The 24,286-nt window shown below is 49.7% G+C and overlaps 1 protein-coding gene across 2 annotated transcripts in view; it reads left to right on the top strand.

Annotated features, from left to right (window-relative positions):
- The window catches only part of MGMT (O-6-methylguanine-DNA methyltransferase), a 296,048-nt gene that overhangs the window by 58,744 nt on the left and 213,018 nt on the right, over positions 1-24,286 (top strand). For both annotated transcript variants that reach the window (XM_040624040.1, XM_040624039.1), the window contains one exon: positions 1,389-1,525. In XM_040624040.1, the coding sequence (XP_040479974.1) occupies positions 1,389-1,525 (137 nt within the window). The remainder of the gene's footprint in view (positions 1-1,388; positions 1,526-24,286) is intronic.

The following is a 24,286-nucleotide window of genomic DNA, read 5'->3' as shown; positions in this document are numbered from 1 at the left end:
ACCGCACTGCCACCCCCTGTAAAGCCACATGGAAGAGAGCATTCTTGCAGGGTTGCTTTTACGGCCAGTTCATGGGAGGTGCCTGCATGACAGAGAAGTGGAAGCAGCTGGTGAGCAGGCCCGCCAGCAGGTCTGGAGCAGTGGGCGGGCTCACGTGGCGAGGCTTCAGCTGTTGGATTCATCGCAGGTGGCTGCAAGGAGCGTGGAGCGCTGGGAAATACGGGCATATAAGGTCACGTGGTGGGGGGGAAGCGCCTCCCTCCGGTTCGTTCGCGCGAGCAGCACAAGGAGTTGCAGGATAGAGGAGGAGCTCCGAGGGTGCTGGCTGGTCCAGGTATTCGTTCCCACTGCTCCCCCCCACCCCCACCCCTCTCTTGGTTCCCCGTCCTCTTCCCTGCCTGCACTTGGAGTGATTTTTATCAAGCGTTGGTTTACCTTTAGGCTTCTGTTGTTGCCGTACCAGTTCGTTCTTTTCAGCCTTAGCTCTGTTGACCACAATTATTATCAAAATTAACAGGTAGGATACACTGTAGGGTGGTTCTTATGTTTGTACATTTGCTTGAACGTAAGTTAGATACACAGTTGGCCCTTGAACAATGTGGGATTAGGGGTACTGAGCTCCGTATGTAACTGTTGACTCCCGAAAAACCTTACTGAAAGCCTGTTGACCTTACTGATAACAGCTGGTTAACACCTGTTTTATGTATCATTTGTGTTCTGTGTTCTTACAAAAATCGAAGCTAGAGGACGTGTTCAGAAAATCATAGGGCAGAGAACATACATTCACAGTCCTATACCGGAAAACCGCATGTAAGTGAGCCCATGCAGTTCCCACCCACGCTGCTCGAGGGTCCGCTGTGTGCTTTCCGCAGCGCGCATGCGCCCCTGACTAGCGCAGGTGCCTGAAGGCTTCGGGCTTTATTCCAGTGCGCGCATGCTCCCCTGACGGCCTGCTCGTGCAGGTGCCACTATGCAAGAGCTGCGTCCACCCCCGCTTCCAGATTCACTTCACCGTGTCTTGGTTTTTAAATGTATTTCCTCTAGTATATCAAACGGCTTCAGTGTGCTGATGAGAAAGTTGGTAAACGTTTTGTTAAAGCAAGGTTAGCTTAGTCCTAGGGACCCTTCCGCAGGAGCTCTTGTCCACCGTGCCTCCGGGGAAGGTGGGAGCAGGGAAGCAGAGGGGTGGCACCACCAGTTTGCTGCTCCGGGTAACTACGGCGTTTTCTGTCCCCAGAATAGATTACAAAAATGACGCATTCGATAATTAAGTCCCAAGAATGGGGACAAACTTTGGAAGATGTTTTAAGTGACGAGTGCCTGTTGTGCTTGAAAGGGGACGAGAGTCTTTCACATGGACTTATTTGCTTGAAAACCCTTTCTCCTAGGTGCTTGGGAGGATGGACCAGGCCTGTGAGATGAGCTACAAGACGATAGACAGCCCTTTGGGGAAGATCGAGATCTCCGGTTGTGAGCAGGGTCTGCATGAGATCAGGCTGTGCGGCAGCAAGACCCCGGACGCAGGGTGAGTCCCCTGTGTCCCCCCACGTGGCATTTGTTCAGAGCCGCAAAGACGCGACGGTTGCCGCTTGTCCACTGTGGGTCACGGGCTCACACGTAGCCACAGGCCGGCCCACGCGGCCGCCCCTCCCGCGGCAGGGCCACGGCTGTCGGTCCGCCCGCAGCACCCGCGCTGCTGCCCGGCGCCCGGGGCTCGCGCTGACCCCGGGGCCTCCCCTGTGGCGGGTAGCTCCGAGACGTCTGACCGGCAGCCGCTTACAGAGCCGCCGATTGACCGTGAGCCGCGAAGGTTTTATTCTTCAACAAACGTGGGAACCTCTCTGGAAATTTTGGTGACAGGGTGGTGCTTGCCTAATCTGGGTGGTTTTAAATCCGGACCCCCTTCGTTGTTCAAAGTCGGCCAGGTGGCTTGTTCCGAAGTCTTGGAGTTGCTGAATTGGGAGCTCGGGCCGGAGAGCTGAGGTCAGGCTGCCCCAGAGTGTGCAGCTGAGGGGAAGGGTGGGAAGAGCCCTCCTAGCGTGATGTTCGCCTTGCCAGTTGTAGCAGGACACGTGCTTCTCTTTTGAAAGATCTGCACTCTATTTCTCTTAATTGTAAAAACATAAAAAATTTAAAACACTCCTTAATGTTTTGTTTTGAAATGTAACATTTCCTCCATTCATTGATTGTGAGTTGTATTAAAATTGCAGTTCTCATTATTTCTGACAAGAGGGGAAAAACCACCCACTCCTGCTCAGTGTTTTTCTTAACTGGCTAATAAACACAATGCCATAGAACATTAGATAAAGAAAATACATAGAAACATAAAAATTGATTTTAATGGACCCCTGTCAGAGACTGCCATAATGAGCACACGCACAGTAATAAATGCCCGGTTTCGCCTCCAGTGTCAAGATCTTTTCCTGTGAAGCTGCGTGTTACAATCAATAGTATTTTTTTTGAGGCCAAAAAAATAAGCAAATCTTTGAACTGTACGAATACACTCTTTTTCTATGAAAACCATCTGCCCGTGGTGTTCAGAAGATCACAGACACCAAATAATTCGTAGGGAATGTCATTTTGTCTCTTACATATTCACTGGCACAATAAATCACAAATTTTGTTGAACTTTTTTTTTTAAGAAAATCCTTTAAGTGAATTTCGGGAAGAAAAATCCTAGACATCTAGTTAAATGCCCATTATGGATGATGCGAGCAGGATGAAGATGAGGCTTAATTTTGAGTTTCTGCTTTCTGAATCAGGATTAGGTGCAGCTGTGAAGCACCCCTCCGCGTGGCTTTAGTAACCTGCAGCTGATCTCCTGCGTGAAGACGCGCTCCTAGATAAGCTGTGGAGGCTGGCTCCCTTGGCCGCCTCTGGCTTTGCTCTGTATCTCCAGGCTGTGGCCCTCATTCTGGTGCTTTGCGCCAATCTCTGGGGCACAAACTGCTATGCTTCCATTCCAGGCAGAGGAGAAGGAAAGGAGGCACCCACCTCCCTTTCTAGAAGGAGCCTCTAACCTTCTCTCATGGGACCACACCCAGCTGGGAGGCATGGGAGGTGGTCACGTGTTGGCCAAAATTGAGTCTTCTGTGTATAAGGAAGAGGTGAGAGAAGATTTTTAGGGGCAGCCAGCAGTCTGTTATACACCTATGGTTAACTTTGGCGAGGGACATTTAAAAAGTACAAAAAAACAAAAATCTGTATGAATACTGAGAATTAACGGTTCTTATTTTATGACCTCAATTAAGGAAACTGTTCCATGACTTGAGAACTGTGTACAGCCAAGTGACCACCAACCTAGACCAAGATCTAGAACACTCTAAACCAGCTGTTCCCTTGTGCTCCTGGTTAGTCCCAGATCCTCTTAGCATCCACTGTTGTGATTTCTGTCTTGGTCGACTTTGTTCTGGAGCTTTATATAAATGAAGTTTTATGATCTACTCTTCTGTGTTGGATTTTCTTGTTCAGTGTTTTGAGGGTCACCCAGGTTCTGTGTATTAATAAGTAGGTCAGGAATGGTTGATGAATACACCACAGTCCGTCAATGGACTGTCCTGTTGATGGACGTTTGAATCCTCAAATCTTGGCTACCAGGGGTGAAACAAATTTTTGTTCAAGCCTCTTTGGTCCACTGCTAGGTGCGGAATTGCTGGGTTGCATGGCAAACGTACGTTGGACATCCCGGGAAGCTGCCAAAGCTCTTCCCAAAGTTTAACCATTTTCTGTTTATTTCCCACAGAAATGCAGGAGCTTCCGTTGCTCTGCCCTCTCACCAGTACTTAGTGGTGGTAATTTTTAAAGTTTTGGCTGTTCCAGGAGGTGTGAAATGTTATTGTTCTAATCTTCACTTTCCGCAGGACGTCCTCTCACGACCTTCTCGAGAACTCCTGTGTTTCCATCTTGTGGGCTCTGCATGAGTCTTCTGCCCATGCTCCTTCTGCCCATGCTGATTAGGAGTCCTTTCTCAGATGGTATTATCCTCTGTATTTCACAGTTGGATGCCTGTTTGTATTCTAATGTCCTCTTTTAATGAGAAGTTCCTAATTTTGAGGAGGTACAACTTAGTTTTTTTTTTTCTTAGCGTTTTTTGTTTTTTTTTTTTTGTCTTTAAGATTTGCCTACGGTAACTGCACAAATATTTTCCTATAAATTCTTCCAAGGTTTGATAATATTAGCCTTTATGTTTAGATGTATGACCCATCATCTTGAATCCCCTTATTGTGAGGTACTTTTTCTCTATAGTTAGTTTTCTTATTTGGGAGGAGAAAAAGAATTCTCCATCAAATACCCTTCGTACGTTTGTCACGTCTGTTGGCTGTACATGTGTGGGTCCCGTATGTCTGGATGTCGTGTGTAGTTCAGATGACCTCTTCATCTGTTCTGCACCAGAACCATGAGTACTTGATTACGTAGCTTTATGATAAATTTTGAATTAAGGTAACAAGTCTTCCAGCTTGGTTTTCCTTCCCCCCTAAAGATTGTTTTGGCTTCTGTGTGTTTTAACTTTACATATTAAAGAATCAAGGTATCCAGTATTGGGATTCTGGTTGGGAATTCATTGAATCTGTACCATTTTGGGGAGGGGTTAGCCACTTTAAAAACCTTCCAATTTATGAATAGGCTTTATCTCCATTCAGCTTGTCTTTTCAGTATTCTAGTTTCCAGCATAGAACTCTTGTATATCTATTGTAAATCTGATTTCTGAATATGTTGGTAGTCTAAATTTGGTTTAGAAACGGTTTTTTAGTTGCTGTTGGTACATAACACTTGATGTTTGGTATGTTGCTCTTCTGTCCTCTTACTGAATTATTAGTTGTAGAAATTGTTCTGCAGATTCTTTAGGATTTTTGCTATAGAAAATTGGGTCTGTGACTAAAGAGAACTTCTCTGATCTTTATGCCTTTTATTTCTGTCCGCGCGCTGGCTGGAACCTCCAGTGTGGGGAGTAAGCGTCCTGACAACAGACGGCCTTCCCTTGTTCCAGTTATGGGGGTGGGGGCCTCCATGTCACAAGTCCCCGTGCTGCCGCCTCTGGGTCTCACGGGTGTCCTTTCTCAGAGGATACTTCCTCAGTCTGTTGGATTTTGTCAAATGGTTTTTGTACATGTGTCAACATCGTCCCTTTTTTTTTAATGGGAAAATAGTCTTGAAATGCTGGACTACACACATCACATAATTCATTATATCTCCCGCCACTGCCCCCCCATCCCCATATTAATGCCTTAAATTTGGTATTTTGTTTAGAACTTCTGTGTTTACGTTCATGAGGGATGTTAGGCTGTAATTTTTTTGGTGCTGTTTGTCCGGCTTTGGCATTCAGATTAGTGTCTCGGCATGAAGTGAGTTTGGAAGGGGTCCCTCGCCCTGAAAGTGTCAGGTGCAGGATCAGTAGGACTTCTTCCTCAGGTTGTAGGTGAACTCCCCTCCAGTGCCCTCCAGGTTCCTCCTACAGAAAGACTTCTGATTAGAATTCCTTTTGTCTAATGGAATTAGGTGCTGTTCTTGCCCACCCGGAGGGGAGCTCCCCCCACACGCAGCATGGCTTTCTGCAGGTAGAGCCCTGTGTGCCCCCCAAGGCCGTGTTCTCCAGCTCTGCTGATGGACAGTGGCCAACGGGGTTTTGAGCAGAGCATTCTGATGGCTCTGGGATCTTGTTCTCCCTCTCTTTGAGTGCTTGTGAGTACTGAGATCTTTATCTTCTGGAGACATGCTGCTTTGTTCAGTGGCTAAAGTGGAAGTTGGCCACTGACGTTTGTCTGCGGTGAAACTTCACTCGTACCTCTTCATGAAGTAGGACTTCTGTTCCCTATGTCACTCTACTTACCTGTTTATATGGTTTCCATACATTGATCATTGATTTCCTTTTTTTTAATGTTTTTTATTACATTATGTTAGTCACCATACAGTACATCCCTGGTTTCTGATGCAAGGTTCGATGATTCATTAGTTGCATATAACACCCAGTGCACCATGCAATACGTGCCCTCCTTACCACCCATCACCGGTCTATCCCATTCCCCCACCCCCCTCCCCTCTGAAGCCCTCAGTTTGTTTCCCAGAGTCCATAGTCTCCCATGCTTCACTCCCCCTTCTGATTACCCCCCTTTCTTTTTTGTATGGGTTACATTACTCACCTTTCCCTTCCTAAAAATATTTGAATGCAGGGTATCAATCATTTGGGAAGTAGTACAATATCAACTTTATAACTTCCTGCCAGTATCCGTTTCCATTAACAACGGTCCTGTTTAGGGGTAATTGGCTTGCTTTTGCGAGTACTTGACTGACGTCTCCCGATACCATCTTCGCGTGGCTACAAAGCCTTGACCCCATTATTCCTTGCAATGTCTAAATTCTAATGAGAAGAGCTGTAGAATAAAGTTTTCTAATGTTATCTGGGGGCTTGTGTGGCTTTCCACAAAGTGGATTCCATTGTTTTCCTTGAACAATGCTGGTCGCACTTGCGTTGGCGCAGTGATGGGAGGGTGTTTAGTGGCAGGACGCTGGAGCCGCGCGTACCTCCTCTCCTACTGAGCGAAGCATTGCCCTCCCATTTAATTTTTTTCCCCATGTAAATCTCAGAAAAAGTATAAGAATGCAATACTAACTGAGGGCTACAGAGGGGAGGGGGGTGGGGGAATGGGATAGGCCGGTGATGGGTAGTAAGGAGGGCACGTATTGCATGGTGCACTGGGTGTTATACACAACTAATGAATCATCGAGCCTTACATCGAAAACCGGAGATGTACTGTATGGTGACTAACATAATATAATAAAAAATCATTATTAAAAAAAAAATTCAATACTAAAAAAAAAAGGTGCAACCAGAGTGAGCGATTGTTAAAATGTTCTGTCTTGAAAACTTCACGCATGCAGGCTGTCTTCTGCTTTCTAGGACTCTGGGGCATTCTTGGCGTCCTGCCTGAGCCAGCTCTGTGGGGCCTGGGCAGGAGCATGTAGGTTAGTTAGGCCTGACCCTCCTTCAAGGACCTGGGTGGCTGGCTAGGGCCTCCTGTCACTAGGCTCACGGATGAGGGCCTGGCCTGTCTTGGGTGTGAGAGTGACCGAAGGGTCTCTGTCTGGGAGGGCGCGTCTGCCCCACCAGGTGCTGTCAGTTTTTACTCCACTGAAAACATGGGGGTATGATGCCCCTGAGGTCTTCCTGAAGGGAGGTCAGACTCCCGAGGTCACGTCGTACGTCCTCCGTTCAAGTGGATAGCGATTGGCTTCTGTGTGGACTTGCTCTCCTGTTCATGAGCCTTGTAAATGGCCTGCTCGGGGACCCTGCTCCCGAGTCCCGCCGTGCCTGCCGCGCTCCCGCCTGGTAATCCCTCTGCTGGGCGGCCCGAAGTTCAAGGCTGAAATAGCTCTGAGGGTCTGCATGGCCCGAGAACCTGCCCGGGAAATCCCTCCATTCTCTGATGGACTGGGAAATCTTAGCATAGACACTTACAGCACCTTCTTACAATCTTTCAGGGAAGAGGAGAAACTCTCTTCACGATAAACACTGGAAGAGGCGTCCCCAGTAAAAACCTCCAAAAACACACTCCGTAGGATTTTCACCTGCGGCCCGTTCAGCTGTCTCCCTGCTCTTCTTCATTGGCTTGAGCTCGTGATTTGTGTTGTACGTGCTTAAAAAATGTGTTCTTTAGGGGCACCTGGATGGCTCAGTTGTTAAGTGTCTGCCTTCGGTTCGGTGTGATCCCAGAGTCCTGGGATTGAGCCCCGCACCGGGCTCCCTGCTCCACTGGGAGGCTGCTGCTTCCTTTCCCACTTCCCCGCTTGTGTTTCCCCTCTCACTGGCTGTCTTTCTCTGTCAAATAAATTAATAAAAATCTTAAAAAAAAAAAAAAAAACGTTCTTTAAGGAGGTCTTCTGAGTCAAATATGTGGGTTTCAGGGGGGCTTCTCTTTGGCTTCGTAGATAAGTGCCTCTTTTTTAAATGCAAGCCGTTGAACGCCCTGATGAGCATGGAATGTCTCGTTGTTGCCTCCACACAGCTCTCCGGCTCCAGATCTGAGGCCTGTGTCCGTGAAGGTCCCACCCTCCCGGTTTCTGGCTTGGAGGGGAGGACAGCCGGCAGTGCAGGGGGACGGAGTCTCCTGAGAAGGTTCTTAGTGCACACTGTGCAGTGTCCTTCAGAAACTAGACTGTGCTCTCATGTTCGGATCGATAGCCGAAAAGACCAGACTGGAAGCCAGGGTGGTCCTTCTCACTGTGATTCCTGTGAAGAATTCTGTCCTCCCTGGGGCGGGAGGGCCCAGACCCCCCGGGGCTGCTTGTGCACTGGGGTCGCAGCTCCCAGATGTCTGTGAGGTAAAGGCAGGCCACAGCTGTGCCTTCCAGTAAAGCCAGGGTGTGGCAGAGTGACAGACTGTGGCCCTCGCCACTGGGCCTTTTGAGTTCACCGCGGATTCCCTTTGTGGCTTTGTGACCCCGCAGGGAGCTGGGGGGTAAAAAGCCCCTTCTCTGAAGGCCTTGCAGTTTGCTGCCACATCATGAACCATACTGCCCAACCACAAAGACCGTGGTGCTCCGTTTTGTTGTGAACTTGTCTGGTTTCTGATCTAAAAAAGAGAAAAGCAGTGCATGGCTTCAGGAGTTTTGTCTTTTTCCTCATTTCTGCAAGATCCTGTTTCACAGTTCTGCTCTTTCCTGGGTCAGGGCAGAGGGCAGAAGCAGGCAGGCTGGTGGCAAGACATAAGCAAGTGTCCCTGGGATTTAGAATCTTTGTTCTGGGCGCATCTAAGACAGAGTGACGCAAGTTTTATTCCTGTCAATTTTATTAGTGTTGCAGGGAGACAGAAATGGCTAAAACTTGCATGCCTGTGTCTGTGAGTAAGAAGCAAGCTGGCTCACTTAATTTTAAGCCCTCCAGGATCTTCCTGGAAGGAAGAAAAGAACAGTTGAATGATAGTTACAAATACGTGAGTTCAAAATATGAACCACACTGTCCCAGTAAAGGGTTTGCTTGGGGAGCTTGCAACATTGAGACTGTAAGCACACACGAGCAAGAGAACAGTAAGTCGGCTGACTTCAGGGAAAGGTGGCGTGTTCAAAACCCCTCCGTCTTCTCTGGACAGTAGCTTCCTTTTGGGGGGCCTTGGGCTGCACCTCTGTACTTGAAACGATGGCGGCTTTCCCGGAGAAGCTGCACTCCTGTCCCCTTTGTGCTGCCGTGGAAGGCCTTTCCCCTTTCCCCTGAGGAGGACAGGTGGTTGGTGGCGCAGTGTGGCCCTAACTCAGCTTGAGGCTGGCATGCAGTCTGACGGAGGGAGGTCCGTGCCACCGGGTGCCTGTAGGGGCTCAAAAGCTGTAGCCCGCATCGGGGTTTGTTTGAACCGTAATGGGGAGATCATCTCCGACCCCAATCCTTGCGCTCTCCCAGACTGAGCAGCGCTGTCATCTGAAGGAGGGGCCCACCCCGAGGCCTGCGGAGTCGGACGGTGCTCTCGCATTGGCCCACCCAGGATTTGTGGTCTGGTGGGGGCATTTCTGGTGGAACAGGCCAGGTCAACGGTTCTCCTGCTCCATGGCCCTTTGCCACGGTCACTGCTGTGGGTGGACAAGCCTGGACACAGCGGGCCGCTCCTGGGGTCTGGCTTGGCACGTCTGGCCTGTTCAGACTGGGAGGAAAAAGGTCCAGTAAGGTCCTGTGAGAAAAACAGGGGTTTACGGCACGTTGTAGCCTCTTGAAGGCCACTTGCATGTGCCTCTGTAGTCCTTTTCCAGAACACATCGGGATGCCAGGAGTGGCATCGGGCGAGGGGGGACTTGGGACAGGCTGGGGCCTGGTGAGCACGCCTGCTGCCTTGGCCGGGCCGCAGGCAAGGTGGTCATCCCTGGGTGCAGCTATGGGAAGTCGTGGTGCAGGGCCTCAGGAGAGGACTCGGGACTGCCATTCCCCCATCCTCCATGACCCTGCACAACCACGGCTGCAGGAGCTGCCTTCCTTTCCCTGGTGGCCCTCCTCCCCCTCTGAACAGTTGAGCACCAAGACCTTAGTAATCCAGAACGGGGGCCTGTTTTGTGCTGGGGGCCTGAATGAGCACGTCTTGAGACTGGAACATTCTGCCTTAACTTGGAAATTCAGGCTCCATACTTACTGTTGTGGGGATAACCCTACAGTGGTCTATCCATGCCAGTGTGCTCACCAGTGCCACACCAGGAGGACAGGGCACTCTTGGAGCTGCTCGGAGGAGGGTGTGCCCAGCGACGGCCCAGAGCTGAGGCTACACAGGAATGCTGCCAGCCCGGACTCCTCCACCTGTTGGGCCTCCTTCCTCCTCACCAGCGAGGCACTTCATAACCGCCCCCACTTTTGTGAACGTGCAATGGTAGGATAGTGAAGAACTTTGGCCCCTCTTTCTCCTATTTTGCCTTCTGATTTTACTTCCAGAATTTTTATTGTTTGTATAGCGTTAATATTTTCTGGTATTTAAGCCACGTGCGACTAGTGAATAATTCTCAACTTTTGTTTTGAATGTGTTCATGCCATTGAAGCTGTAAACTCTAAAATATACTTGCTTTGTTAAATTTATTTCCTTTAAATTGTATCAGTAATTAGATCAGCTCCTTGATATTAATGTACAGGATAGTTCCTGCATGCTGATCACTTCAGAATTTAAATCGAGTTAAAGGTTAAATGAGTTTAATTTTTGAATTGAACTGAAGCATTGTCTTGTGTCAGATTCATCCAGAATTTTTATTTCCGGTTTCAGTGTCAAGTGATAGAAGTAGATCTTCTGATAATCCTAAATTAATTGTTCTTAAGTTACTCACTTGTTCACTCATTCCCAAAATGTGGGTATGCCTGCTGTGACAGGCCCTGTGCCTTGGGGACCTGCTTGGGGCCACGTAGAAGCCAGTGGGACATGGGTCAGCCCTGCCTGTATGGAGCCCAAGCCCAGCCCAGGAGACAGGCCTGGGGGAGACAGTAGCTGTAGTGCTGTGTCCCCCCACGGGGGAGGGCATGAGCATGTGCGACTGTTGAAATGGTCAGGACAAGGGGTGACATGGGCCTGAGCCGGGGGCACTGGCAGTGCAGTTGAGTGGGACTGCGCCAGCTGGCGTGTCATCCAGCAGTAGAGCGGGTCGGGCCGGCATCTGACCCGGTAAGAGGTAGGAGGAACATGGTGGAACGATGAGGCTGGAGGTAGTTGGGTGGTGTTGGAATTGCTTCAGGGCCTCTGTCCCTTCTGTGTCACTCAGGTGGGCGGGGGGCGCGGACAGGTTGTCTTCAGGCTGTGAAATGCGCATTCCTTGGCGCCTCGGTCTTCTGAGACGAACCGCTGCACCTAACTCTTCAGCTTTCACCTTTGGAGAGGCCGGCTCTGTGTGGCCGCTGCACGTCTGCAGCAGAAATGGCTCCATCCAGAAATGAGTCCAGCAGTGTGGCTGCCCCGTGTCTCTGATCCGGGGGTCTCCCAGCAGGGACACAGAACCATATGGAGTGGCCTTCATGCCAACTGGCCCATGTTCTAGATCAGTCCTTGGAATTCTGTTGGGGCTGGGGGGAGGGGGCGGGAAGGAGGGAGAGAACGTCTTCCCCAGAAATGCAGTTCATCTCCTCAGAATTCTGTGGCTCCTCTGTTGGGGAATCTCTTCTCTTTCCTTCTAGATGGGGCCACGCTGTAGCTGGAGCTCCAGCGTTCTCTGCGGCGTCCTCGTGTCCTGCTTTTGCCTAATCTGTGCTCATTGCTTGAAGCTTCTCACCCACGTCTTCGACCAGGTTTTCTCTGGTTTCACTTAGTGTTTCCTAAGAACCCTTGTCTAGGAAGCCTTTCCACACCACACCCATCTCTCCTCCTCTGTCAGTCTGATCTATGTACATGCAAACAGACCCTTTTTTAAAGGGGCTTGCATGCTATGAAGTTCACCTGCAGATTCACCTGGAAGAACACTGGTCCTTCTGGATTGGCGTTTAGTTTTTGCCGTTCACTGGCAGAATGCACATGCGTGTTGGGGGATTAGAATTTTCTTGTGATCATTCCTGATGGAATCCATGTTATCCTTCTTAAAGCTGATCTTTCTGTGCCTTCTTCCAGAAGTCTAGCCTCCCTGACCTCACGGGCCAACACAGGTGAAACGTGTAGAAAATGCTTTCTCTGCAGCTCCCTTCACGTGATGCTGGCACTCGAGTGTTCAGCACTTCGGAGACTTTGAGCTGGTGAAGCAGACGTTCCGCTCCTGCTCTAGAGATCTTCAGACCGAATCTACTGGTCAGGTGGGGCTGGCACACAGCTGGGTTGAGCACGCCGTGCGGGGAGGCGACCGTGTTGTTCTGAAGCCATGGTATCGGCCGCTGCCGTCCCAGCTGACCACTGGGGTGCGACCAGTAGGTAAGGGGTTTCCGTGGGGAGAACATGCACATGCCAGCCAGTTCTCTGCCAGGTGTTTAGACAAGCAGGAAGTGGAATAGAAATAAGTCTATAAGTCTGTTATAATAGGAAAACAAAAGCTTTGTGGTGGGCTGATTTTTTTTTTTTTTTACATTGTTCATTTCTGAGGTAGAAAACTGTCCTTGTGTGTGGTATGCTCATGCGGTGTGTCTGCGGCCACATACATGTACGTGGATTCTAGAGTTTCTGTTCTGCTCTAACATTGCTTCCTCCAAAAGTCTCCCCAGAAGTGGGGGGAAGATGGTGCTTCTGAATTATTAGATACCTCAGGTCTCCTGCAAATAGTTTTTTTTTTTTCTTTCCTAAAAGTCATCTGGAAAAACACCTAGTTTCTGGTCTTTATTTTATCCAGTTCAAGGCTCTGTTAGGAAGAGTGATTGTATAACTGAGCACTGCTTTTATTAAAAAGAACTGGCCGCTTATTTCCTTCAAAGTTCCTGGTGTTTAAATCTTCTCTAGGTAAACAACTTTTATTGGAAATAATATTTTGAGACTGACACCTTTCTCCCCACGAGTGGTGCTGGGAGCCTTCTGTTGTCTGCTGGTCCTGCACGCAGCAGCTCCCAGGCGCCCGTGGGGTGTGTGCGGAGCTGGGGGCTGGGCAGTTGGGGCTAGGACAGGAGAGAGGGGCCAGGCTCTCCCCCAACTAACCCCCCCCTTCTTTGAGTCTGAGGAAGTGATGGTGGGTGGAGGTAGGGATCCAGCATGGATACCATGCACTGACGGAGAAAGAGCCTGGCATCATGCAGCGATAGCGTTACTTGGACCAGTTAAACCTCACGTCTGCAGGTGGTCTTGTGGGAGTATTGTACAGCTCCTGCTCCCTGTCGAGTAGGGGGGAGAAGGGGGGTGGGGGGGGGGGGGGGGCGCTTTTCTGCTTCTCCCATCCTGACCTCTTGTCCCCCTCAGCTAGGCTGGGGGGGGGTGTTTATGTTGGCTTCCATCGGTTTGCACATCGGCATAAACTCCTTTTTCAAGGAATTAAATAAATGCTATTATTTCCATCAAATAGTAATTAAGAATTTCCCAGGCAAATGGTTAAGATTCTGATGGATAGGTGTTAATACATTCTGAATGCTTCTTTGTAGATTATTCTGGGAATTTTCTAGACCCGGAGATGGTCAGAACTCTAAGGGACTTTGAGTAGCGTCCAGGCCAGCCCTGTTACTCTCTGACACAACAAAGTCCAGGAGTTGAATGTCCTGCCTGGACCGCCATGCTGCCTGGTGAGTGCACCACGCCTGGGAACGTCTAGCTGAGGCCCTTTCTGCTCTCAGGGGAGGACTTCTTTGAGGCAGACTGGCACCCAGCAGCAGATGCGCTCGTTCTCAGTATGTGTTGTGCAGATAAGCAGAACTTTGGTGAAGCTTGTGTCGGAGAGTCCCCTGCCCTCAGTGCTGCTGCTGGGGTCCTAAGGGTAAGGGTCTCCTGCCCTTGGCACTGCTGCTGCTGGGGTCCTAAGGGTGAGAGTCCCCTGCCCTCGGTGCTGCTGCTGGGGTCCTAAGAGTGAGAGTCCCCTGCCCTCAGTGCTGCTGCTGCTGGGGTCCTAAGGGTGATCTTAGAGCTTTCCAAGACGTTCGGGTCTCCCCATCCCTGAAGGAGAGTGCTGACTGGTGCTCAGGCAGACCACCGCAGAGGGCAAACGCTGGAAGCAAATAGCTGGTGAAGGGCCAGCATGGGTGCAGTCAGGGCATTTGTGCTGGGGACGCGGGAGTCCCCTCTGAGAACACTCGGTGCTGGGGGGCGGGGGCAGGGCAGCAGGCACAGGTGGGGTCTGACAAGGCACTGATGGAAGCCTGCGTATGGCCGAATATGTTGCTTCCCCTTACCTTTGCTAGAACGGTCGTGTTTCAAAAAGGAGGACACTGTAGCTGGTTGACTATTTTGTCAGGATTCCTTTGTTAAATTGGCAAAACATATTGAAGTGAATGCGTGTTTATCATTTCAGTGTGTGGACGTCTGGGTGCTGCGTGGCATCGCCCGTCCGTCTGTCTCATTAACTTCTTCCCTCCATCAGGCCGGCTCTGGGGATCCCTTCTCATGGGGTACCTCTTTTTTTTGCATCTGAGTTTTCAAGACCTTTCCAGGTTTTATTGCCTAACGATTGGTATGCTGTAGACCTACCCCTGTCAACTGTAAAGTGCTTTCTGGAGAGAGAATGGACGGCTTCATAGCTGTGTTTTTAGCCCTAATATCTGAAGGGCAAAAGCATGTTCAGGATACCTGGAGTTCCTGAATTTAAAATAGAAGCAATAACATTTTCTGAAGGTGGGTCCCCTTCTGTATCTGTTATGAAACCCTTAAAGTGACTTCACAAGACATGTTTGGTTTTTTGTTTTGTTTTTTTAACTTTTTACTTTTTGACAAACGAGGTCCAAGGAAATTAGTTTGCTTGCATGAAAAGTTATGTGTTTGCAAACTTGAACTGTTTTGCTGGTTAAGCAGTCTAGAGATGATAACTTCTTTGTCAAAGTATGACTTTGGTGTTGTGTGAAAAAGACTCACGGCCGCTGCCGGAAGCCCTTAGGAGAGGTCCATTTTGAAGGACGGTTGCTCACTTCAGCCTAAGGCGCTGTGGGGATCGTTGGAATCGACAGAACTAAAATATGATCTTTTTAAAATTTGTTTCCAGTTTATTTCCCTGATATGGAGCAGCAGAGGTATAAACTAGAGAGGAGTTGTCATTTTGTCCAGATGCTAAGCAGGGCTGGGCCGGCGGGTGAGTTCAGTGGATGGCTCCTCTCTGAGGACTGCGGGGTCACAGGTCCTAGCTAGGGAAAGGGAAGAATTCCCCTTTTGTGCCTGTGTAATTAATACTTTTTTGACCCAAGTACACCCTTTTGTGGTAAAATATAAAATGTACCATCTGAACCACTTAAGAATCTAGGTCAGTGGTATTAAGTACATTTTCATTGTTGTGTAACCGTCCCCACCATCCAGCTCCGGAAAGGCTTTCCTCTTCCCAGACTGGGACTCTGTGCCTTGGTCCACTCTGACCCCAGGCCCTGGCACATGCCGTTCTGCCTTCTGTCTTTATAACAGCATACCCTTTGGTACCCAGAGGCGCTGGGTCCCCCCAAACCAAGAGCCATGTGTCTGGAGAACTTGTCCCCCCACAGATGTCTAATGAAGCTGTCTGGGCTTGGATGGCAGTGGGCGGCAGGGCTCCCTCAGGCCATGGGGTGAGGCTGCCTCTCAGGAGCAGGGTGGCTACAGAGCCAGCGGGACCACATTGTGCTGAGAGGTGGGGAAGAACTTCGAAGAAGTGTAAAGTTTTCTACAACTATGGGCAAGTATTAATTAAAAACAGGACTCTGGTCCATGGAAACTGTACGAATGAGGCAGAGAAACAGAAGAAAGGCCCTGTTTTACGAGGAGTGTTGAAAGGGTGCTGGGTCAGCCGTCCAGCATTTGTCCAGGCACCATCCTCTGCGATGCCCCTGGACTCTCGCAGAGAGCACGTGGAGGAGGGTTACCAGGTAAGGGTAGAAGGGCACGTGAGGGAGGCAAGGGGGACAGGTGGATGACTGGCTGCAGCCCAGAGGGGAGGGAGGCCCCCATGCTGGCAATTTTAGGTGGATCTGGTTTGCACTTGAATTTTTTTGACTTTTGCATAGTTTCAAGGGCCATTACTGCACACAGACTTTAAATCTCTGTGAAGTTCTGAGGTGTTCTCATCTGTAACTGATGTTTCTCTTTCCATCTTTAATGGGCCGGTATTGGGCTCAGCGATCAAAAAACCAAAATATCAACCCCAGAAAACCGGCGGGTGTATCAACATGCCTTAGAGGAGGCTGGGGGAGCTCAGCCCTGCCTGCCTGCGAGCTCAGCCTTGCTCCTCCCCCCAGAGAGGCTCCCTCTGTCTGTCTGTCTGCAGATCTGCGCTCTAAATCACAGAGGCAAGGGTGGTGCGGGTGCTGGCTCCGAGTCTGGGCACTTCACTGAAGTGTTGCTTCCAGTACTGTCTGGGAGTAACTGTTCTATGGTCAGGAAGCCAGGATAAGGAGAAACAAGGAGCAACTTCTGTGGTGTCAAAAAGTTGCCAATCGTTTTAACCGTCCTCTCAGCCGGTCAGCTTGTTAGGAGAGCAAGGCCAGTGTGTGGACGTAAGGCCACAGGTAGATCAGCGTGGTGGGTGTCGGGGGGGGCAGGAACTGGAGGAGTGGGCCCCCCCTGCAAGCAGCGGGGCTTGGCCGTGGGCCTCGCCGTGCCCTGTGCTGCTGGCCGCGTAAGCCAAGCGGGGGCTTCGGGCGGGCTTCCCTGCTGCCCTCGCCAAGAAGAGGGTTTGCGCCGGGCGGTCCTCCGCTGCGGGCCAGGTGGTGCCACGGGACACAGGCCGCGCCCTCCAGGAGCTTGGAGCCAGGCTCGGCCTGCACCCGCCGTGGCGGAGGGCCCCGTGTTGCTGGAGAGCCCTAGCCGCTGCCTCGGACGTGGCCTGTGCCCCTCAGTGTGCTGTCCTCACTGGTGTGCAGGGGCCCCCGCCGAGCAGACGGTTCCTGTCCCTGAGGACGTCAGCCCCGTCCCTGGTAGAAGGGCAGGGGAGGTGGAGGAGAAACACGGCTCGCAGCTCCCCCAAGTGCGTGCCCTCCTGAGCCTGCGGGGCCCTGGCTGCACGCGCTGCCGGCGGGCTGGCCCCGCACCCGGTCCATGGAGAGATCGGAGCCACGAGCGATCTTCTGGTTAGTTGGGGGCAGCATGGCACCCGGCGGAGGGACGGCCTTGTCCGTGGCCCCCTGGCGCTCGTGGGCCGCCGGTTGAGGGCGACGGGCTCGCCGCTGACATCCAGGGAGGGACGCGGAGTGGACGCCCAAACCAGAAGGCATCGTAGTCTTTCCCAGAAAATTATTCGTTCAGCTTTTCCGCACATATAGAACCTTTTAGCATTTCTCTAGCTTTTTCATTAATGTATGTAAAAATATTAAAAGCCCTTGTATATTACATTAAAAAGTATGTCAGCTGCTCTGCTTTTTTCTATTTATTAAAACTTTTCAAGCAGTAAAAACATTTTACTTGTTAATGAGGGAAAGTGGGAAAATTAATGACATAGAGCTCGGATCCACCAAGATGTCTCCTCGTAGCCATGCGCAGCCGGCACGCTCCCCACCGCACGCAGTTTAATTTCCGTGACAGGGTTCAGTAAGCAAATGCAAATAGACTTAATGATTTGCATCAGTAGATCATTTCTCAGTTTAATATCCTCTCATATTTTGGGTCAAGGACTCTTTCTTTGGGAGGCTGGTACAATTTCTAGGGCTAAAATTATTAATATTAGCAATAATACATTATATTCAAGTGAATGGAGATAAATGTAGCATTTTCATAAAGTCAGATTTGCACGTTTCTCTGTTTGCTGTGGTTAAAGGAAGCTACCTAATGAAATGGACTGACGGACAGGCCATCTCCCGGCTGCGTGGCGCTTGTCGCGGTGGGTGCTGGGGTGCCCAGCACGGAGCGGTTGTCGTCTTGTTCACCTGGTATGGGAAGCTTGTGGGCCCACGGGAGCACACAGCCTATTTCTGTCCAGTCTGTTCAACAAAGAGATGAAATTGGAGGTCCATTCAGCAAACGTTCATGGCGCTTTCCTGTGTCAAGCCTGCAGTAACGGGGTGCGAGAATGATAGACATGAACCTGACCTCACAGAACTCTGTTGGGGAGACAGTGTCGTAAAGAATCCCACACGTGGCATGGAGGGAGAACAGATACAAAAGGCATGAAGGAAAGAATGGGGGAGCTCAGTGACCGGAGCATTAAGGCAGGTTTCATGGGGAAGCGGCAGTGGATCTCCTTGTCTTCCCCAAGGCCTCCCGGTTCCTTTCCCTGACTCCCCGGAGGCTGAATGGCGGGTGCGGGCTCACCTAGCCTTGCTGCGCAGATGCTGTGTGGGAGGTCTGCTGCCCACTGGCTTGCTCCTGGGAAGGACCTCTTCTCCCTAATGAAAAGCATGCAGAAGGTGCCTCTGCTCCCCACACTTTAGCCACACATGTGTGCAAATGTGATCCTTGGAGTTTGGGGCAGTTATCTTGTTTGGGGTGGGGGGTGTGAAGCTGGAGCTGAAAGGCCATGAGAATGGTGAACAGAACCAAGTCCTCGATGGCCCTGCCACCTGCTGACCTTTGAGCATCTGTGACTGGTGTGTGCGCGCATCACCTGTGCCACTGTCATAAGCACCCTGCAAGCGAAGAGCTCGTAATGTTTTCATCTGTGAAATTTCTGCTTGTTTTAGCAAATAGTATGCAGTATAATTCTTTCCAGGTTTTTATCCGTGTTTAATAATCCATTCTGTGTTCTGCCTCTTAGCCCTAACCTTACACCATGAACATTTTTTTGTCTTAAATTTTTTAAAGTCTATTGGTTACAGCCTTTTTCAGGGCTGTGTGGGATGGCTGTGCTGTAATTCTAACGGCTTTTGCCCTGGTGAGCTGTTTGCTGTGCCTGACTGGGTCACTGTACCTGTCCTTGAGCTGCATCTTTGGGAACCAGGTGAACTTTCCCTTCCCTTAACAAGTGCATTTTCTGGCCTCGCCTCTGGCCTTTGTCCCACAAGGCTCCTGCCGCGTCGTTTCTGATCCCGCGTGGGATCACCTCGCCCCTGGAACAGACGAGGCTATGCTCTTTAGGATGAGAAGGTGCAGGCTCTGACCTTTGGCACTGCAGTCGCTGCCCCCTGGGGTCCCTTGAACTGGAGCCCAGCCATGCCCGGCACTTACACTGGGTAAGCTGGCGTCCCTGGAGCTGGACCTCCAGGTTTCGAGTTTCAGCTCTTCCACTTTATAGCTATGATTAGGCAAATCACTTTAATGGCTCCATGCCTCAGTTTCCCCAGATATCAAATGGCTCTAACAGCATCAGCCACATAGGATTGTTGGAGTAAATGAGCTAATACGTAGGAGACTCTTAGAACAGTGCCCCGCCAGTAGTAAGCACTGGCATGCTGGTGGTCCCAATCAACCCAGGCCTCTAGCTTACTACAGCTGTTTGCTGAACTAGCCTCTGGGTGCTCACACCACCACCTCCTTCACCTGGAGGGAGCTTCTCGCCCTTCCTTTCACCTGACACACTCCATAGCTCTCACCTAGATGCCCCCTCTGAGGGAGGACTTTCTGGGGGCTCCCAGGCCAGGCTTGGTTCAGGACCCCTCCACTCCCTTATAATTACCTCCTGTGGCTGTGTCTTCTAGCCACTGAGTTTCTGGAGGGCAAGGACCACGTCTGTCCTGCTTCCTAACTCCAGGTCCCCTACTCAGCTCACGGGGCACTTTAGGCCTCTTTAAAGCAGGGCCCTCTCTGAAGAAGGGTTAGGGGATTAGAATATCCATGCTTTTCATAAAGAATGATGTTTGAGTTTGGAGGTGAGAAAAGCATGAAGTTCAGGGGTTTATTTTAGGCAGTCACCGGGATCATCATCATTCACTCACACGTTCGCCCCTTCCTTGGGCTCCGCTAAAGCACGTAGAGAACCGTGCCCGGGACAGGGAAGCCTGTGTGGTTAGCTGGGCCTTCTCAGTGTGGGCAGGGCCTCCAGGGAGCGTCCAAGGGGGCATGCTCCGCAGAAGCCGTAATCAGCTGTTGAAATGTTGGCTTGCAGGTCTGTTTCTCTTCTCCTAGGTACGGGCAGAGTCCATGGTTTTGTGCCAGTCCTGCCTCAGATTGTGATGAGCACGCAGGGTTTTGTCTCTGCTCATCTCCTACTGCTTCCCCTTGTGATTCGAGACCAAGCAGCATCTTCCTGCTACTGCTGATCTCTGTGTGTGCCCCCCCCCCCGCCACCCCAAACCCATGTGTTGATGTCCTACCCACAGCGCTCGAGTGTGGCTGCATTTGAAGATGGGGCCTTTGAGGAGGTACGTGGGTGAAGTTGTGCTCATTGGGGAGGGCCTTCCTCTGCTGTTTCTGGGGTCCCTGTAGGAAGGGGATCTGGGACACAGACACAGAGGGAGGAGCCTGTGAGGACTCAGAAGGCCAGCCATGGAGAGAAACTGCGGGGGAAAAGACCTGGCCCCACAGACACTCGATCTTCGACCCCTGGCCTCTGTAATTGTAGCTCCTGGTCTGGGGGGTTCTGGCAGCCCTGGCAAGCTACTACAGCACTTGCCGATGACCGCTGCGTCATTGTGTAGATCCCTTCCTGTCTCATCGCTACGGGGATGTGATGAAGAGCAGCAGGCCTCCCTGGCCAGCTGCTTTCCCAAACACCAGCACCGCTGGCAGAGTCCGAATGGCTAAGGTGGAGTGCGGCACACAGGGAGTTATGGGAAGATGATTAAAGTGGTATTGTCTCTCGTAGAAAAGCAAAGTTTGAGAAGGCGTCTTTGTTAAATTTCTTTTTTGGAGCAGCAAATTGAGGGGAAGGTGCAGAGACTTTTGTGCCCCTGCCCCCACACGCGCACACCCTCCCGCGTGGCCGCACTCTGAGTGGTACCTTTGTGGCAGTCGATGAACCCACACTCACGTCATCCTTACCCAAAGTGCGTGGTTTACATCATGGTGGGTTCTTGGTGAAGGCGTCCATTTTTTAAATCAAATTCAGCTGTGAATTTGAAAAGCTGGCTCTGGTGAGTAATGTTTATCCTGAATCATGTTTACTTTTCCCACGTAATATTTCTGTGCCTTTGTGGCAGTGAGACTGGCTCTCCCTCCAGTTCCACGGACTGGACTTGGAAGGTCTGTGAATCAGCTCTTTCTTGAATGGAGCCTAATGACGTCTTGCGTCACGAGCTTCTGCAAAATGTGTGACTGTGCTTGCTTTTAAAACCTTTTTTTTTTTTTTCTTTTTCTGCTCTTGGCGTCCTGTTGTCTCTGTTTCATTCTCCCATTCCTCCTGCTCCAGATGCAGGAACGACTTCCCTGTTCCATTCTCAGAAAATGGCTCTAATGAGCGAGCTGCTGGGAATGACGGGAAGTGCCATCAGGTGCAGAACGCACACTTTGTACCTTTTCTCCGGGGAGTGTCTTGTCCCCCAGTCTCCTAGGGCTTTCTCTGTGACATCCTCTCACCTTTCCCCAAATGTTTAGCTTGTCTTGGTTCTCTGTGTGAGTGCCTGGGTCATCAGGTTGAATTTTGATAGGATCTTTAGGCTCTTTAGCACTATTTTAATGTTTATGTTGCGTAGATTTCTTCCATGGTAGAAATAAGTTGTAATTTGCCTTTGATACTGCCCTGTATCCTTGAGAACTGTATACAAACGAACTCACTAATGAGTTCAGTAAATGTTAAATAATTAGGTAATTGGTGTTTCAAACAGATTATGCAGAAGTCTTTGAATTTTTATATAGGTGTTTACAAAGTATTTTAGTGATAATTGGGGAAGTTGGCTATGTTCCTTTTTTTTTTTTTTTAGATGGATAGGAATTCATTATTTTTTCCCAATTATGATAATGAGATATAAGCCCCTGTAGCTTGAAAATTCTGACACATTTCCAGGAGTGAATTTTACTAGATTTGAAGTGTGAAGGCTGCTTGGGTTTCTTCTCAACTTTTTAGAACTGAAGTAAATTATATGTAATCAAAAAGATCTTACAATATTAATCTACAAATATAAAACTGCATTTGGAGATAGGTATCCTAGTTCACTGTGAAACAGGATGTTCTCTCCTGGATGTGTTCCCCCTCCTGCTGGAGGTGTTCTTGACTCTCCCTTTGTATGTGCTTCAGGGAGGGGCGTCCCCTTTAGCTCATAGCTGGGACGCTCTGTCCTCCCTCTGTGGTCGTGTGTCCAGGATCGAGCCTGGGGGTAGCGGGGTCTTCAGGATGCAGGCTTGGGTGTCTTTGTAAAATTGGAAGCTTATGCACTGTTGATAAATGGCCACATATAAATGCATGACACCTTGACTAACAGGCTGTGATGGAATTGAAGGTGGTCTTTTCTAGGAAATCCTTATTGAAATACTGCCCATTTTGGGCAAGTGTAATAGTACAACAAGCCCTCTAAGCTTGGTGAAAACATTATAGAATGCAAATGGAAGGTTTGTGGGTGTTTTTCCTTCCCGGATTTGTTACCTTTGCAGAAGGGAAGAACATCAATATTTCACGGCCTTTCCCCGGGATTTTTGTGTCCTGTGCATTGTGAGGCATGGGGCCCCGATCCTCCGTTGGCTTCTGTCTTCCTGGCGTCCCGGACCCTGCTGCCCGGGGTGGCATCTGGGGGTCGCCATTTTCATCTGATTCGCTAATTCCCGTTCTCCCTCTTTAAGTGGAAACTGTGCATTCTCTCTCCTTACTCTCCTTTCAGAGATTGGAAATTGTGTCACAGTTCCGTTGTGACATCGTGAGCTCCCTGTGCAAACCTCCCGTGTGTCTGTGGTCGCCGCCCTGCGCTGCGCCCGCGCCCCCACCCTGCAGCAGCTTTCCCAGCCTGCCTTCCTGCTCTTTGTGAAAATCCCGCTGATCTGGGGTCTCTCACGAAGTGTGTCAGCTCCTTTTTGCTGTCTCCGGTTTCCCTTCAGCTTTCTCTTATTTTCCCGGTCCGGTCTCAGATACCCTTCTGACGAGCTCCACGCTCGAGGCGGTCCCGTCGGTGCTGCCCCGGGTGGCGTGCGCTCGTGCCGAACCGTGGTGGTGGCGTGCGCCGCGCGTCTGCTCCCTGCTCGGCGTTCACATGAGCAGTGTTTGGCCTTCTAGGGGTTTTTCTACAGCAGTGGGGTGATCACCTAGTTCTCCGGGAATACTTTCAGCCTCCAGCCCTCCTTACGTGAAAGACCTCCTCGATAACAAGGATGAATAAGACCCTATGGCATGTTGTGTGGACCTAGACCACATATTTACCTGTATACTGTATTTCCAGTATTTATCCAGAAGGACTTTTCTCAAATATTTAATAAGAATTAATAATTGAATGTACTCTTGGCTTCTTACTTCGCCCTGGGATCTCATAAGATCTTTGAAGCTAAAACTAGTTTGGGCCCTTAAGGGGTTTATAGAAATTAGGTATGTCTGAGTATGGAAATGGTTGGCATGGTGAAAAAAAATTGAGTCCTTAAGTAATTTGCTATTCCCAGTGATAATTAGAAGAAACCCCGTCCTAGCTCCATTTTCCAATCTTTTTTTTCTTCTTCTTTTTTTCCCCTCACTGTGTTAGGGGAGAGTTCTTGAGGTATTAGCTAATTTTTTTTCCATGTGATCCTATAGTAAGGGGCTTTGGCATATTGTGTTGCCATGATGGGTTATTAAATTGTTACTTCTAAGAGATGAATGTGGCTTATAGAGTGTGTGTTGTGCCATGTATCACCTTAGTCATCAGGAATGTTCCAGAACACAGAGTAAATTCTTATAAATTTATGATGGAAATTAGCAATTTTATTAGGTCCTTTAAAAAGTTTGTAGTTTTGAGAAAGACTTAAAAAAATATATACATCTTTGTTCTCAAAGGTCTGCAGACCGCCCTTAATTTGTCTTGTGAAAGGACACAGGTTTTAGCGGAATACTTATGCGGTGGGAGCGGACCTGCGCAGGTGCCATTCCTGGGGTAGCCCGCACGGCAGGCTGATGCGCTCAAGATTTACGGTGCACCACCTTGGCCATCATTCCCCTAAGTATTAATTTTAACTCCACTAATAAGAAACTGAACAAAAGTGGAATTATGAGTTCAGTAGTATTCTATGAAAGGTCAGTTGTTAAAAAGGCAGAGTCTGACATTCTGTGAGAAAGGTGCCTTCATTAATCATCCTGAGAGGAGAACACGCGGTGTTCTTGACCAATCCCAGTGAACCTTGCAGCGTGCAGTTTCAGGGCTGGATGTGCACATATTTATACAGGATTACTTAAATAGATGTTAAGATAATGTAAGGAATTTATCTTTGCAATTTGAAGATGGGTGTATAATACGAAAAATCTTACGAAGTATGCTTTATTTTGGAAAAGGGAAAACACCAGTTAATTTCATGGGCTA

The sequence above is a fragment of the Ursus maritimus genome, unplaced genomic scaffold, assembly GCF_017311325.1.
Source record: "Ursus maritimus isolate PB19 unplaced genomic scaffold, ASM1731132v1 scaffold_7, whole genome shotgun sequence".
NCBI lineage: Eukaryota > Metazoa > Chordata > Mammalia > Carnivora > Ursidae > Ursus > Ursus maritimus.
Note: the sequence above shows the minus strand (reverse complement) of the source record. Positions and strands in the feature narration are given on the sequence as shown.